Source organism: Danio rerio, chromosome 10 (assembly GCF_049306965.1).
Source record: "Danio rerio strain Tuebingen ecotype United States chromosome 10, GRCz12tu, whole genome shotgun sequence".
Taxonomy (NCBI): Eukaryota; Metazoa; Chordata; class Actinopteri; order Cypriniformes; family Danionidae; genus Danio; species Danio rerio.
This window is the reverse complement of record NC_133185.1, coordinates 27,919,446-27,936,808: the sequence shown is the minus strand read 5'-3', so window position 1 is coordinate 27,936,808 and position 17,363 is coordinate 27,919,446. Positions and strand designations below refer to the sequence as shown.

Here is a 17,363-nt window from a genome sequence, read left to right as displayed (position 1 = left end):
ATTTTAATATTTTCAGGTGCGACTGCTTTACCCATTTGCTGTGACAGGCTCGTTGCTGTGTATGGAAACTGCTGGCTGATTGTGGGATGAATGCAAGGATAAACTCGCATGTTACAGAAAAAGCACTTAGGATTCATTCATTATTTATCAGGGGTTGCCGCAGCGGAACGAACCGCCAGCTATTCTACAGCAAAAACTCCCATACACTCTCGCATTCATGCGCACACTCATACACTACGGCCAATTTAGATTATCCAGTTCACTTACAGTGCATGTCTTTGGACTGTGGGGGAAACCGGAGCACCCGGAGGAAACCCACATGAACACGGGGAGAACATGCAAACACCACACAAAAATACAAACTGGCCCAGCCGGGATTCTAACTAGCTACCTTCTTGCTGTGAGACGACCCTGCCGCCCACTTTGGATTTAGTCCTTCCTCTATTTGTAAATAAACATAATGTTTCTCATTGGACACAAATAAATTAAAGTGAACAATTAAAACAATTGAAGTGAACTTTGGACAAGGTCTCTGTCGTCTCTGAACTATGATTCTTTCTGCAGGTGAGTTTTTAGCCACTGCAGCGCTTTCATTCCAAACTCTATTAAACATCAAGACACTATACTGAGACCAGATCCCTTGTTCAGCTCTGAACTGGCGAGCAATTTCAGCTGCAGCGTTAAACCTATTGCCCTTTCAGATTTTCTGCATTAACTGGTCCTCTCATGCATGTTTATCAAGGACAACCAGCCATTTGAGGGGACTTGAATGAATTATTAAAATTGTAAAGTAACTAGAAATCTGGTGACATGATGGCGAAGTGGGTAGCGCTGTCACCTCACAGCAAGAGGGTTGCTGGTTCGAGCCCCAGCTGGGCCAGTTGGCATTTCTGTGTGGAGTTAGCATGTTCTCCCAGTGTTCACTTGGGTTTCCTGTGGGTGCTCCAGTTTCCCTCACAGTCCAAAGACATGCGGTACAAGTGAATTGAATAAGTTCAATTATGTGGCAACCCTGAGTAATAAAGGGACTAAGCCGAAAAGAAAATAAATGAACTAGAAGTCACAGATTTTGGACCACTGGCCAAAATTCTTTCAGCCTTGCTATGACTGAAAGAGTCATTCTTTTGGCCTTCATTTGGAAAACCTGTTATCAAAGGGTTTTTGTCACTTTAGAGCAGCTCACCATCTTGCGAGGTGATTGAAAACTGCAAAGTTAAAACTTCTAGATTGTAGATAAACAAGGTTTGTTATTTGGTCACACTTTATTTTGATGGTCCGTTTGTTGCATTGCATCTACATGTCAACTAATTCTCATTAGATTATGAGTAGACTGTTAGGTTGGGGTTAGGGTTAGTATAAGTTGACATGTACTTGCAAAGTTTCTTATAGTCTGTTAAATGTCTGTTGAAGGAGCAGTATCAGCAGATATTAAGCAGACAGTCTACTAATACTCAAATGGACCATCAAAATAAAGTGTTACCTGTTATTTTTTTGATCTCCGCTGCATAAAAAGAACGTACGATTAAAATAGTGGGAAAAGTACACTTTCCCATCACCCTCTGAGCTAGTTCTGGTTGCATCAGTCAACTTTGGAAAATGTAGTGATTAAAAATGAGTCATAAATTGAGTCAGGACTTTGTTTAGCTTTTACATTAAATCATCTCTCACAAAGAAAATGATTTCATATAAGGTAACTTGCTAGTGTAAATACATATGCACACCTATATATATATATATATATATATATATATATATATATATATATATATATATATATATATATATATTCTTTCTAGATGTCAGTCTAGATGACTTGCGACAAACATCTTCTTTTGACTTTTCACTTTTATGCTGCTTTCTTTCTTAAACTTCCACCATCTAGACTATTTCACGTAATGCATCCAATTTATTGATTTGATGTGAATGAAAAAAAAAAACACGGCAAAACATAATAGAGCCTATACGAGAATAAGAAAGTGACTGAAAAGGACAGAAGATGAGAATAGTGAAAAAGTAGTAAAATTTAGTGGGAGAGAGACAGAAAGACAAATGTAAAGAGACTCGCGTGAGGGTGAAGGGGGAGCGGTCAATAAGTGAAAAAACATGTGACTAGAAAAATCAGGAGGGACAGTGGGGAAAAGGGGATGAGGGATGGAGTGGCAGGGACTGAATAGAGGAGGGTAAGAGAGAAAGAGGTACAAGAGGGGACTGGGGAAGAGGGGGATACAGAGATAGAGGGAGGGCTGGTGATCCTCAGGGCTGGATGACTCACTTTGCTGCAGCCGTTTGTGCGTCACTGGCGCAGAGCTGGAGGAGGAGATAGTAGAGAGGTCTGCACATTTAATTACAACCTGCCAATTTATATACAGTGTACACACACATTTTCTCTCTCCCTCTCTCTCTCCCCTCACTGTCCCCTCTATAATGCCAACATATGATAACATGAACGTTCAAAGACCCCAGCAACTAGCATTTTAGGCCAGCAAAACCCTATATACATCGACCTTAATGCAAACCCACTCATCAATGCAAATGCAGATTACAGACAACCTCTGCATTTTGTCAAAAGGGATCCAGATGCAGAGAGAGAGGGGAGAAAGAGCGAGTGTTTACAAGGATGTAAACCTTCCAGGTGTCACACTATAAATTAAACGAAATGGATGAACGAAAGTCATCCCAGCTCCGGGTTTAAAAGGAAATGTATCTTACGAGATAGCACAAAACAACATCTGACAAAAGTCGTACTTCAAGTGGAATGAAACCTCAAAGATCGTCGTCATCGCATTAACAGATAACGTCTTTTAAAAATCATGATGGCTCCGGGGCTCAGACTATTCTCTGAACATTTCCGTCTCGCTGACATTGCCTTCGAGCGAGGCAAAGACACACATCACGGTGAAAGATGGGACTTCAGGTTATAAGCCGCTGCTGCACAATAGACTGGTATCAAACCCCTTCGATTGTTTTTTTCCCATTTCCCACTCGCCCTTCACAGAGTACCGTGTGTCTTTCATGAAACAATGGGAGCGTGTGTTAGTACAGCTTAGTTTGAGAGTCCCTCTGGGTTTTTTTTACTAACTAGAGAGCGCTGTTGGGGAAATTATCATAAATTATAAAAGTGAAACCCTTTCGACACCATCCTCATCCTCCTTCCAAACACACTGGCTCTCCCTTCGGTGCACGCCTCAGCCTCCTTGAGCAGCAATTACCCCGTGAGTGCCCATGAGCCACACTCGCTAGACAATAGCCGCAATCAGCCGCCCTTTCTCGCTCAGTTCCGGCTTTCTTGTGCAAGAAGAGAGCAATTTAAGCAAACAACAGCATTCCAAAGAAATCACAAAGACGGAAGAGACTGCACGCTGCGCTGATGATTGGCCAATGCGGCAGCGCACTCTCAAAGAGCACGAAAGCAAAACATAACACACCACCATTTCATTTCAGCTCTAATATGGCAGCTGCTGATTGGACTGAAGGGATCGTTGTGCTTTAGTATAAATACCCTAATGGAGCGACCTCAGAGCGTCGAGACTCTGGTCATTGTTCAATCAGAAACGGGTAAGCCGAGTGCAAAACCATTGGCCCGGCGCTCAAAACATGGCGAACAAATGTCAGGCAGATTTTGCTGCGAGGGGAGGAGAGAGAAAACGACTTTTTAATTGCGTAAAACAAGCCGCTATCTCAAAAGAGATCAGGCCGACGTTCAATTTCAGAAAAACCTACAGAGTGAGTCAGGGTTTAGGTGACATCATAAACAGCTTGCCATTTCCACGCTTGAGCTGCGCTCATTTTCAGTCAAATGGCTTTGAAACGCTTCAGCAATCACCCCTGGCTGTGAAATAAAGGCATTTTCTGTCCTTTTAAAATAATTTCTGATAGACCACCAAAAGGACGAGTAGTACGCAAGTATAATGAAGATGATTTCAGACCCGCACGCAGCCGTTCTGGCACACAGTCCTTACTTGTCTGACAGATTAATTCCCATGTAGCATGTGGCGTTTATGATGTGTGCTCGTTTTGCACACTCCCACTTTCAGGTTGTTTCAGGAGGAGGGAAAAAAAATACAAAATGGCACAGCAAGCTGTTGTAAGCCTGAGGTGTTTTAATACTGTCAGCGCGCAAATGAGCAATAACAATCATGTAGACGTGATAAATGGAAAAGGGAGGATGAACAGACTGATATGGCGAGAAGGAACCGCAATGGAGAAGACAGAAAGAGATGGATGAGGGGGGTAAGAGGAAAGTGATGATTGATGCCAATGTGACGTTAAATGAAAAAAGGGTGGAGTGGGAAAGAAAGTCAAAAAAGAGAGAGAGAGCTGGGCGACACTCACATCAAATCTGCGATTTGAGCCGATGCTCCGCACTGCCGCGTGCCCACTCGCTACGTAACACACTACACGCTCTACACACCCTGTGACATCATCATGACAGAGCGAAGGGTGATGATGTGTATTGTCCGGTGATTGGTCGACGGGTAATTCCGATGCCAAACACGCATCTGAAATTGTGTCTTTTCACATTAGTAAAGTGACCTGTCGGGGGCGGGCTTTCGTTTTACATTTAGAGAGAGCCGGGGAGAAAGAGACAGACAAAACAGATACAGAGAAAGACAGACTGGGACACAAAGAGACAAAGAAATATGCACCAAGCAGGTGAGTCACCATTAAACAACGGTCAAAACATATAACAAACAGTCATTGTCATCGTTTTTGGGGCTCAGTCACACAGCAGTACTTTGAAGTGGAGGTTAACAGATCTTCAAAATTAATCTGGAATGTATACAAACACACACACACGTAAATAAACAAACACATTTTCTCCTTCATCTAAGCTTCTTTGATATGAGGGATCAAAAATGTGGAGGTTAAAGCGGGTTCAAAGAGGTTCAAAGAAAGAGAAACGTCTTAGTCCCACACACACATGTATATATAAACTGTTTATATAGTTGCTCTATCATCCTTAGCTTTGGAACCAGGATTAAAGCACACAAAACCATTACTATAGCACACACACACACAGGCTCCTATCAGGCGGAGCACATAAAAGGGACAGATGTCAAAGGAGTGTGATGGGAGAAAATTGTCTTTTAAGAAAAGACCACAATAAAAGACTAATCACACTCGCTTATGTGCGCCAATCTATCCAACATGGGCTGAAGGATAAATGCACACCAACAAAGACCAATCTATATCATAGTTTACATAAAACTATAAAACGACACATATATACACACACACACAAGTAAGCAGTCAGCCATTTGGCAAATCCTGGTATAGAGTGAGGTTTTATTTTCTCTGTGAATGGCTAATGTGTGGTGTGTGCATGGTGGCGTGACACAGCTGCGGTTTGCTGGTCTGTCATCTCTGCTGGTTATTGTGTCTGAGATTAGCCTCTCCCATTCTGCCTAAAACCCTAAGGGCACTAGAGGCGAGACGATGGCCGTTATCACCGCGTGCACAGTCTTTATCTGGGAAGGCGAGATGACGAGCTGGTGCTGTCACGTGCTTGTTTGGCTGCACCACTGCTGCGTAAAAAAAGCATGTGTGCTCAAATGTGAATGTGCTAGGATTTTCGTCTTTTCTGTTTACTGTTTATAGGTTTAACAAATTTGATGGGATTATTTTATTTGTTTAAAAGATAGAAATTTAAAATTAAGCTATGGGAATGCCTTAAGTATTAATTTATTCATTATAATTGTAATTAATAATTTTAAGTAAAACAAAACAATATTATTAATACTTATAATGCATATTTAAAAAATTATACTTAGACTTGTCATATAATATAATATAATATAATATAATATAATATAATATAATATAATATAATATAATATAATATAATTTTCGGCTTAGTCCCTTAATTGATCTGGGGTCACCACAGCGGAATGAACCGCCAACTTATCCAGCACAAGTTTTTCTCGAACCAGAGACCTTCTTTCTATGAGGCGAATGTGCTAACCACTACGCCAATATATCACCTTTATATAATATAATATAATATAATATAATATAATATAATATAATATAATATAATATAATATAATATAATATAATATAATATAATATAATGTGTACGATTGTATTATATTATAAATATTTTGAGTTAACTAAATGGTCATTGACTTATTTTTAATCTTGTATCATTTTAATAATTATTATTAATCATGTATTTTATAAATAAATACTTCAATAATAAGCATCATGGCTCCTTTTAAATATTTTAAAATATTTATAAGAGACTGTATTATCATTAATGTTTTTATTATATTCATGAATATATTTGCACAATTTTGACTATAATATAATACAATGTAATGTGTATTTTTTATTTTATTATAAATATTTTGAGTTAACTAAAGGGTCATAGGGTCTATTTTTATTATTGTATTATTTTAATTATTATTATTAATCATGCATTTTATAAATAAAATACTTTAATAATAAGCATCATGCCCCTTTAATTATTTCTAAATATTTAAAATTGTATGAGCTATAAGGGTACTAATTTTATCGGGCTACGAGGATGTCTTAAATTTGATTGTCATTATTTTATTCATTGTCATTGTAATGGACATTTTAAGTAAAAAAAAAATCAATAATATTATTAAAACTTATAATGCCAATTAAAAAAAAAATTGTACTTAGATTTGTCATGGACCTTAATAAACAAATTATCGTATATATGTAGAGTTACTTAAAGGGTCATTGACATATTTTTCATTATTGTACAATTTTGAATAATATTATAATTGATATTATTAAACATGCATTTTATATGAATAAATACCTAATTAATAAGCATCACGCCCCTTTTAAATATTTGTTTTTATAATTATATTGGCTATAAGAGTATTAATTCTATTATCTTTGTAGTTTTATTACATTCATCAATATTCTATCACAATTTTTAAGTTTAAATATAATATAATGTAATATAATATAATATATTAATAAAAATATAACAATATAATAATTAAACTACAATTATAAGCTTAAATATAATATAATATAATATAATATAATATAATATAATATAATATAATATAATATAATATAATATAATATAATATAAATCAAACTGTACAATTCTAAGCTTTGGGTGTCCTGATAAAACTGTCTGTGCATTTATTTCTGTCTGAGTAGGGTTGCGCTTAATCCAGCATTTTCGAAAATAGCACAGGAAAGCAGTAATCCTTCAGAACAAAGGTGCATAAATTAGAATTGTCCCACTGAGCAGATGTTTATCATTAGACCGGCCCATAATGAAGCACTGGCACATGTTTAAAAGACGCTTTAAGGCAGCTGAAAGCGCAGCAGTCATGATAAACATCTTTAATTTACAGAACATCCAATTCCTAAATGTTTGACTCATACACTTCATTTGGCAGCGGATTCATTACTCACCATTTCCAAACCCCCATCTTTCTGTCCTCCACCCCCATCTCTTTCTGTCTTATTTTTTCCCCCTCCTCTCTATCACTCCATCACATGTGGTCCTCACCGAAAATTAGCCCAATTTAGCCCATTACTAATGGCTACGATGCCCGTCGCCCTACAACTAATGGCACTGGGTCTTTTCCTTCATTTATGGCCAGTAATTAAGTCTGTTGTTTCAAGGCAAATTTGCACACTAAGAGCCCAATTTTTAACAATTAATTCTGTCGTGCTCGTACGACGTGGTTTTTAATTACGGTATAAAAAAAGCAAGCACCTGGGATTGCAGCCTCTTCAGTGATTCATGATGATGTGGAGGCAGAAATTCATAAATATTGTGCAACTTGCGTCTTTCATTTGAAATTTCTAGTGTGACGTTTTTAAAATGTTTTCTAGCTGTAAAAAAACAAACAGAAATAAACATCTTATAGAGTAATATTGAGCTCTGGGTTTTTAGGGGGTTTGAAGGAGGTTTTGTTTGGAGTGATTTAGTGTCGCGGCTGCAGTCCCAATGGGAGAACCCGAGGTTAAATGCTTTCATGATACAATTATCCTCTTGAGACCCCGCAGTACCTTTTTATGTCCACTATAGCGCTTTCTGTGTGCTGTCTCTGAGATGCTTCTTGTCACAGTTTTATGTCCAATATAATATAATATAATATAATATAATATAATATAATATAATATAATATAAAAATATACAATATATAATATATATCATAATATAATACAATATAATAAAAAATAATATAATACAATATAATAATTGTAGATGTATTTTAAAATATTACTTATTTTAAATTAATTTTCTTGTCTTGGTTTTGTATGTTAACAATCTATAACATTTAATTCTGATCTGTAATATAATGATTATGTAGAATGTACAATGATTTATTTTCTGATTCATTAAATTACATTATATTATATTATATTATATTATATTCAGTATGGTATATAGGCAGTATGGAAAACACAAATAAAAAAAGAAAGAAGTGATTTCTAAATTTACTTCGACTTGTATTTTATTTTAGACATTACAAAAGCACATTATTTAATGTGTTCCGTTTAGGGACTGAAAACATCAAGTGTTTCAGGTGTAATTTTGCCCCATTTTTCCTGCAAACAAGTCTTAAGGTGGGCAACAGTGCAGGGTCTTCGTTGTCACATTTTGCACTTCAAAATGCACCACACATTTTCTATTGGAGACAGGTCGGGACTGCAGGCAGGCCGGTCTAATACCTATATCCTCTTCCGTAGACATTACTTTGTAATGTGCTTTTGTAAAAAATCTTAATTACAATCACCTGTTGACATCACCTATTTTAAATTACATCACTATTTAACAAATTTACCTGATTACTAGCCCTAAATTGCTCCTGTCCCACCTTTTTTTGTAAAGTGTTGCAGGTCTGAATGAAAGGAAAGAATGTATATTTACTAATAAAATGAAATGTTTTGTGTTCGTATTGTCTGCAATGAAATACAAGTCTAAGGCAATACAGAAATCACTACTTTCCATTTTATTTGCAGTTTCCATACTGTCCCAACTTTTTGTTGTTTATTATATATTTTAAATATGTAATAGACAACCAAATTAAGTTAAAGTGGCTATTTATAAAATGTTTCATTCCCCTTTTTAAACTACAAAGTAAAATGAAATTTCTATAGCCATGCAGAAAATCTACAGTATGTACATAACAATCAAATGTCCGGTTTAGCATTAAAGTAAAAAATTGTATATATTATGATCAATGTTGGGAGTTACGCATTACAAAATGAATGTGATTACATTAGTAGAATACTTTTTGCTGTACTTACTAATATTACACATTACTTATAATAATTATATTTTTACTCATTACAAGTCACGACAAGGCATTTTAAAAAGTGCACTTAAGAATGTTTTTTTTTTAAGAACACACCAACACCGACACGGCAAGACCAACATTGTGAGAATATCATGCTGCACACAGAAAAAATCTGTGGGTAAAATTGTAAGTCTATTTTCTATTTATTGCTGGAGTTCGATGTATCATCAGATTATAAAAAAACTTGTCAACTGGCTTCATGTCCCAAGTCTGACACCATACAAGGCGATCTACCAAGCAAACTGAATGCACTGGAAAAAGCCAACCATACAGAGGTAAGCAGTCAGGAGAAAACTAACAAAAGATGTTTTGGCACTATACCACACCGTATCGTTTGTTTACACACAAAATACAGACGTAGTTGTAGACCTGAGGACATATTTTACAATTCCCAAAAATGTAGCCCAGGGTACATATTTCCAATGAGGTTGTGTTGGCAAAATCCCCCACCCCTAAACCATCACTAGAGGATGAGCAAATCATACTGAATTGTAGAAATGAGATCGTCCAAATTCATATGTATTAGCCACTAGGTTTAAAAGTGAGGTTTAGTTGGATATTTTGAAGAATGTTGGGAAAAAAGCAGCTGTTGATAGAAAAAATATCATGGAAGTCAATGGCAGCTTTTCTCTCCAACATTCTTCAGAATATCTTCTTTATGTTCAACAGAAGAAAGAAACTCAAACAGGCTTGGAACAAGTGGAGCATGAATAACTATCCCTTTAAACCTATACATACCAGTAAACCTCCCCAACCATCTTTTTAAATAAAAGTATACAGGTAAAGCCAGCCAGCTAATTTCAAATGCAACAAAAAATGTAATCCTAAAACTAAAATGTGATCCTAAATTCTTTTTGTTGGTCCCCAGAGGGTCATACAAGATCTGGATTTGGATCAAATTGACTCTCCAATTTCTGGGTTCCACCTGTTAGGGAATCTTGGCTGCTAACTACTAACTAAAAGTAACATCTGCTTATTTACATATCCAAAGAAAGCTAATTACGAAAGCAAGAGCCATTCTTGCCATGAAATGCAAGGAGCGACGTGCGTGCTTGTGTCGATTCACTGGCAGCATTTTTAGACTCTATTCTTGGAAATCAATAGAAGCTTAACTTCTAGCTAATTGACTTAATTGCTTATCTTCGTACCTCAAAATTAGTATGATCTCAGACCAGAAGTCCTTTCTGCGCATTTGTGCGAGTACAAATCAAGGATGTCATTTTTAGTTACTGAGTCAGAGCGTCATCAGCATGAGAGACATGACAGGAATACCTGCGAATGTGTAGCGAGGCAAAAAAAGAGTATCTGTGAGTCAGACTCGCAAACACAAAACACCAACAATGTTCACAACTTCTGCTGTATTATTATAATTTTACATGTAGCACTGTGCTCAGTTTTAAACATCTCCATTTTTAAAAGACCAAAATTTGATGTATATATAGAAAATAATCAAAGAATGATTTCATTGAATTAAAAAAACATCTTGTCTTGTGTAATTCCCTCCTATACGCACTATATTATTAACAATTTAGAAAAAATTTGACAGTGTTTTTACAAAGATGCTCAAGCATAATGGTAAATATTTTCTTGCTTGGTAAAATATTGCTAGGCAAAAGAGTGTCCATGAGTCACTCAAGGCTACACTAGAAATCTTTTATAACATCTTGTGTGGTATTATTTAATTACACTTGTGATAAGGTGGAAATTGTTTTACCGAAGCAGCACAAAAGAAAATAAATGGGCTGAGCTTATGCTTAGTTGAAAATACCTCTGAATCATGAGCTATGGGCAACTGTTAATTATCAGATATCTTTTACACATTTGAATTAAATGTGGAATTCTTGGTAGTCAGGCAAGACAAGCTTTCTTATTATAAATGCAATTTAGCAACAAAGAAAGTGAAAGAGGTTATAGCTGTTTCTATCCAAAGTTGTTGTGTTTCTTTGCACATAAATTTCATTTTAAATATAATTTTTTATTTAATTTAAAAAAAAAAAACTGAAGCTCAAAATGCACAGTTGAAGTCAGGATTATTAGCCCCCCTTAGAATTTTCTATTCTTTTTTAAATATTTCCCAAATGATGTTTAACAGAGCAATGAAATTGTCACAGTATGTCTGATTATGTTTCAAGAGTTCACACTTAGCTGATGATTTACAAAGCTTATTTGGCATGCTGTCCCGGGAGAGAGCCCCGAGCTCAAGGGCTCCTCGAGCCCGGGGCTTCCTCCCGTTGGCAGAGCAAGAAGGGAGCCTGAGCTCGGTGGATCTCAGAACTCCCCTGCCGCTGTAGCTAAGGGAACGTAAGGAATTAGACCAGCTTGATTGTTAAGTATGTTGAATGTCTTTGGATGGTGGGAGGAAACCGGAGAGCCCGGGGAAAACCCACGCGGACACGGGAAGGACATACAAACTCCCCACAGAAACACTCACCGGTCCTATCGAACTAGGATCGGCAGTATTCTTGCTGTGTGGTTCACAGTGCTAACCACTGGACCGCCGTGCCGCCCAATTACAGGTAAAGGAGGAGAATAGGGGAGGATGGGGGTTTCTTCCAAACGAAGATAAAGTGAACTGAAAACTTAGACTATTTATGGTGCCTTAGGGCTCATATGATTGGAAGATTAGTGATTAGCAAATGCGAGACTGGACGTGATAAATCATAAGCACGTGATCCTCTCGAAATTAGTTTTTGAATAAACTTCACTTATTTTTTCTTCTGGAGAAAGTCTTATCTGTTTTATATATATATATATATATATATATAATTGAATAAAAGCAGTTTTTTATTTTTAAAAAAACAATTTATGTTCAAATTATTACACCTTTTAAGCTATATTTTTTCGATAGTTTACAGAACAAACCATCGTTATACAATAAATTGCCTAATTACTCTAACCTGCCTAGTTAACCTAATTAACCTAGTTAAGCCTTTAAATGTCACTTTGAGCTGTATAGAAGTGTCTTGAAAAATATCTAGTCAAATATTATTTACTGTCATCATGGAAAAAGATAAAATAAATCACTTATTAGAAATGAGTTATTAAAACAATTGTTTAGAAATGTGTTGAAAAATATATCTCCGTCAAACAGAAATTGAGGGGAAAAAATAAACAGGGGGGCTAATAATTCTGACTTCAACTGTGTGTGGATTTCAGAGGCTTGAGGTTTAGGAACAGTTTTCCCTGCTGAAAAACAAATACATCAAAAATCATTAATAGAATGTGTAACTGTTAATGAAACTATTGGAAATTGTATTGACCATATCTGGAACTATAATGGCCCCTTGGGTCTCTTGTCATTTTTGCCTTCTACTGGTTGTAAACCAATAAATCCTAATGAGTTATGCTCCAAAACATACTAGAAACCATTAAAATGTAATGGTTTGACAGTTAGATTTTGATGGTTTATAATGTCCTTAGTGGTATTTGTTGTGGAACTGGAAACAATTACTCAGAAACCAGAACTTATTTCTGTGTCAGAAACCAAAACTTAATTCTGTGATGGTTTCTATTGTTTGTTTGTTTTTAGTAGGGCTGTGAAGCACTTTTCTGAAATTTTTTTCTCTCTCACATAAAGGCAGCAAATGATACACCCTAGCACTTTTTAGCCATTTTGGTTCTTTCACACCACACTGACTGCTCTAGTCTTAACCAGTTAAATTTAAGCAGTCATGTAACAACATCCATGACTCGATGGCCAGATGTGTCAGTGAACATATTTCCCAACCTGCATTTGTAATGTAATGTAATGTATATTTATATAGCTTACTTATCGTGTATGACCATACACCCAAAGTGCTTCACAATCATGAGGGAGGTCTCTCCACACCACCCCCAGTGTGTAGAATCCACTTGGATGATGCGACGGCAGCCACAGGACATTTGGATTGGTCAGAATTAACATGTGGGAATATTCCTACAAAACCCCTGAAAAAAACAGCAGACGATGCAACACGATGGAGAGACTGTGTTGGCTGAATTCGGTCATTGTTCATTCATTCATTTTCTTTTCAGCTTGGTCTCTTTATTAATCTGGGGTAGCCACAGCGGAATGAACCGCCTACTTATCCAGCACATGTTTTACACAGCAGATGCCCTTTCAGCTGCAATCTAACACTGGGAAACACTCATACACTCTTGCATTCACACACATACACTACAGTCAATTTAACTTATTCAATTCACCTATACCGCAAGTCTTTGGGCTTTGAGGGAAACCGTGCACCCTGAGGAAACCCATGCAAACATGGGGAGAACATGCAAACTCCACACAGATCTGCCAACTGACCTAGCTGGGGCTCTAACCAGTGACCTTTTTGCTGTGAGGCAATCGCGCTACCCACTGCGGTACCATGACGCCCCCCTGGGCATTGTATATTATATCATTTAAATAAATCACTTCAGACAAACTATACCTTCAAGAATGAAGAGCGGATGTGGCTGGAAAGAAATGTTTTAATGTACCGAAAACAATACAGATGCATTGTCAATTCAAGAGTTTGTTAGCCATAGTGCTACGTAGCTAAAGCACCGTCAACAAATACTTGACCTCATCCCAAAATGCACTGCACAGCTGACTACTGCACCTGGATTAGTCCATTTGCAGTGCTTTTTTAAAGTTCGCATTATTCTCTCGCACCAACTGAACTGTTCCAGTGTTCATTTGAAAATCTTTCAAGAGTTCACACTTAGCTAATGCTTATACTAATTGCAGGTTTGGCATGTTGTCCCAGGAGAGAACCCTAAGCTCTGACATATTGGTTATTTTAGCATATAAGGGGGACCGAGATCAGCTAGGTCTCGAGAGCTCCCATGGTAAAGAAAGAAAAGGAGGAGATAAAGTGGATGAGGGAATTCTTCAAGAACGAAGATAAGGAGAAATGGGCTATTCATTGTATGCTTGGATTCATCTGATTGGTTTACTATATCTGTTTATTGTGATTGATAATTGTTAAAGTGAGTCCAGCCATGATCAAGGATAGGACATGATCCGTTCGATAATTAGTTTATAAAGTTCGCACAGAGACCATCACTTCAAGCAGATCTCAGTACACTTGTTTGGTCTGCTTTTGGTGCGCACTCTACTGCATCTACACGATTCTCACCTGCCTAGACAAACTGCACCAAAAGAGAAAACAAACTTAAGTGTGATTCAGCTGAACTAAAGTGAGTTGTTACAGCACCCTAAAAGAGTTCTTGTACATCAACACTGAAAATCAATCTCTGTCTACACAGATCAGCCATAAATGACTAAAAACACTACTATGCAAGTCAGGTGAATAGTTGGCACTTCGTGAAGACACACTAAGCAAACACACACTGTTGCTGTTGCATATGACACACTTTATTCAGACTTGTGATAATTAGGACTTACAACGGCCACCGAGTGCTCCTGTCTGTTATGTCCCAGTGACCATAGAGTGACAATTTAATCATTTTAGCGTTCAGAATGGTGCTAACAAATGCACCTTTGATGCACACTTTCACCAAGCAGTTACTGAAACAAGCTCCCAAGCAGACTTCTACACAAGTCAAAGCAGCATTTCATCCTGAAAGTGTGGACTCTAAGGAAGACCGCAAAGGTTTATGATGATGTGGAACAGGGCCACAAAGTCCTGTAATCAATTTTTTTTGTTGTTGTTTTTGACTGAAACACATGTTTTTGTGGTTTACGAGGAGATGTTCCCAATATCGTTTCAAAAACTTGACATTTTCAAATGCTGGTTTATCCCTCATTATTCGTTATTTGAACCAATGCCAAAATGTTTTCTTTTTTTTTTTTTGCTTTTTAGTTCATAATGGAGTCGTAAGCAGTCCCTAAAACAACATTTGAGAGTCATTTGCATTGAGATCAGTCAACTTGTAAGTCTAGCCATCTAGTCAGATGATCCTTAAGTCACAAGTTTTTTATTGCGGATCAAAGAATTTACCAAACAAACTTCTCTTATTGCATACACTTGTATTTTTGCGCATCTTAGTGTTTCATTCATTAATTTTCTTTTCGGCTTAGTCCCTTTATTAATCTGGGGTCACCACAGCAGAATGAACTTATCCAGCATATGTTTTACGCAGCAGATGCCCTTCCAGCTGCAACTCATCACTGGGAAACATCCATACACACTCATTCACACACATACACCATGAACAATTTAGCTTACCCAATTTACCTGTACCACATGTTTTTGGACTTGTGGGGAAAACCGGAGCACCCTGAGGAAACCCACGCGAACACGGGGAGAACATGCAACACAGAAATGCCAACTGACCCAACCGGGGCTCGAACCAGCGACCTTCTTGCTGTAAGGTGATTGTGCTACCTACTGCGCCACCATGCTGCATCTTGGTGTTTCTATTCAACATTTTTTATACAATAACCCAAAATATCCATGCAAAAACATGAACGTAAACATATTTAATGACAGCACGGCAATGACTAAACCTGCTGTCCTATCTGTCCTTTAGATGCACATGTCCAAAGGGGGCTGTAAGGATGTAGAGGGCGAGTGGGTTACTGCCCACTCCTGAGCATCATCAGAACAGGACTTACAGCTGAATGGGCCACCAACCTCAGGCAAGAGTGTAATCGGCAGGAAATAGAGGCAAGGGGGACAGATTTGAGGGCATCACCACGTAAACACACACACCGAAGTGCACATATGCACGAGCACACACACAGAAACGCACACACGTTGGCGCCCCAGGCTAGCGCAGCATCTCCACCGCAGTGTGTCAGAGCCGCTGATAATCCTAACACGTAAGCAGCTGGCAGGAAGAGAGCGACATGGGAAGTTGGTTATTACTGTTATCATCATAACTATTATCATTATCAGCCCGAGCAGCAGCAGGTCCCCTTCATCTGGGAGCGGTGCGTCATACGGCTGGGTCGAAACCATGAAGTGCCAGGAAGCGACCTGCGCTGAATGTAAAATACAAAGACTGGGGGAAAAATAGGGTTGATTCACTCCATTCTTTCCATTTTTCTGCCTCTCCCTATTTCAGTCTCCCTCAGCCCCCCTCCTCCTCTCGCCTTCTTCTCAATTTTCTGTCTTTCCTGCACTAGCACAGATCCATTTCTCTGCTTTTTAAGGATTTGTGCTGTCTCCTACTCCGTTTGGGACACTGTGACATAAAGCACCTACATGTCCTCTCGTACATTGATTTTCTTCGCCTGCGCCCCCTCTGAATGTATATCATGGTGAGGCCGCAGCCGCACTGTACGCTGGTGGGCTGAATGCTCATGGCTGTCAGAGACAAAGAACCGCCGGCTGTCTTGTGTTTCTCAAACACTGTTTTTCCCTTCCTCCCCCACTGGATGACATTCGAACCCCCGCAAGAGTTTATTCGTGTTCTTCGGGGACCAACATCTTATCTCCAAATGGCACGTAACGGAGGGCGAAAGAAATCGTCATATTTATTTATTTATTTTATGTGTGTGGTTTTTTTTTTTTTTTTGGTTGGCTCCCACTTCGACAACCCACAGCCGTGCCACTGCAAACACCTCACACACAATACCCGTCATCATGCTTTATGGTGCCAAACAAGAGGGTGACTTACTGCTGCCATCAAGTGGCCTCCAGGGAAAACTGCAACCTGTTGCTTCATGATGAACCTGGTGTATGGAGGCCTAAACCTAAAGGAAGTAACAAACAAATGAAAATATATAAACATAATAAAAATAAAATCAATAAAAAGGGAAACTAAAAAAAAAAAAAAAAAGATGTGATAATACAATTAATGTATTTTTAACTTACTCAATTTGAAGTTTATACATTGTTTTTATGCTTATGAAAATATACATGCATATATGTTTTAATCGAAAAAGCAGATTATTATTAATTATTGACTAGTGCTGGGAAAAATTTATCACAATTAATTACATGCAAATTAAATGTTTGTATTAACATATATGTGTGTGCTGTGTACATTCATTTATTCATTCCTTTTCTTTTCGGCTTAGTCCTTTTGTTTATCTGAGATAAACCGCCAACTTATCCAGCATATGTTTTACGCAGCAGATGCCCTTCCAGCTGCAACCCATCTCTGGGAAACATCCATACA

General features: G+C 37.6%; 1 protein-coding gene across 6 annotated transcripts in view; it reads right to left on the bottom strand.

Moving 5' to 3' along the window:
- LOC110440071 (uncharacterized) overlaps positions 1-17,363 on the bottom strand; it is a 66,213-nt gene that overhangs the window by 27,689 nt on the left and 21,161 nt on the right. For 5 of the 6 annotated variants that reach the window (XM_073914713.1, XM_073914709.1, XM_073914712.1 and 2 more), the window contains one exon: positions 16,860-16,935. In XM_073914713.1, coding sequence (XP_073770814.1) covers positions 16,860-16,907 — 48 coding nt within the window. In that variant the 5' untranslated portion in view covers positions 16,908-16,935. Of the gene's footprint in view, positions 1-14,950; positions 16,936-17,363 lie in introns of those variants that run through there. The other variant, XR_012386307.1, reaches the window with a different exon arrangement.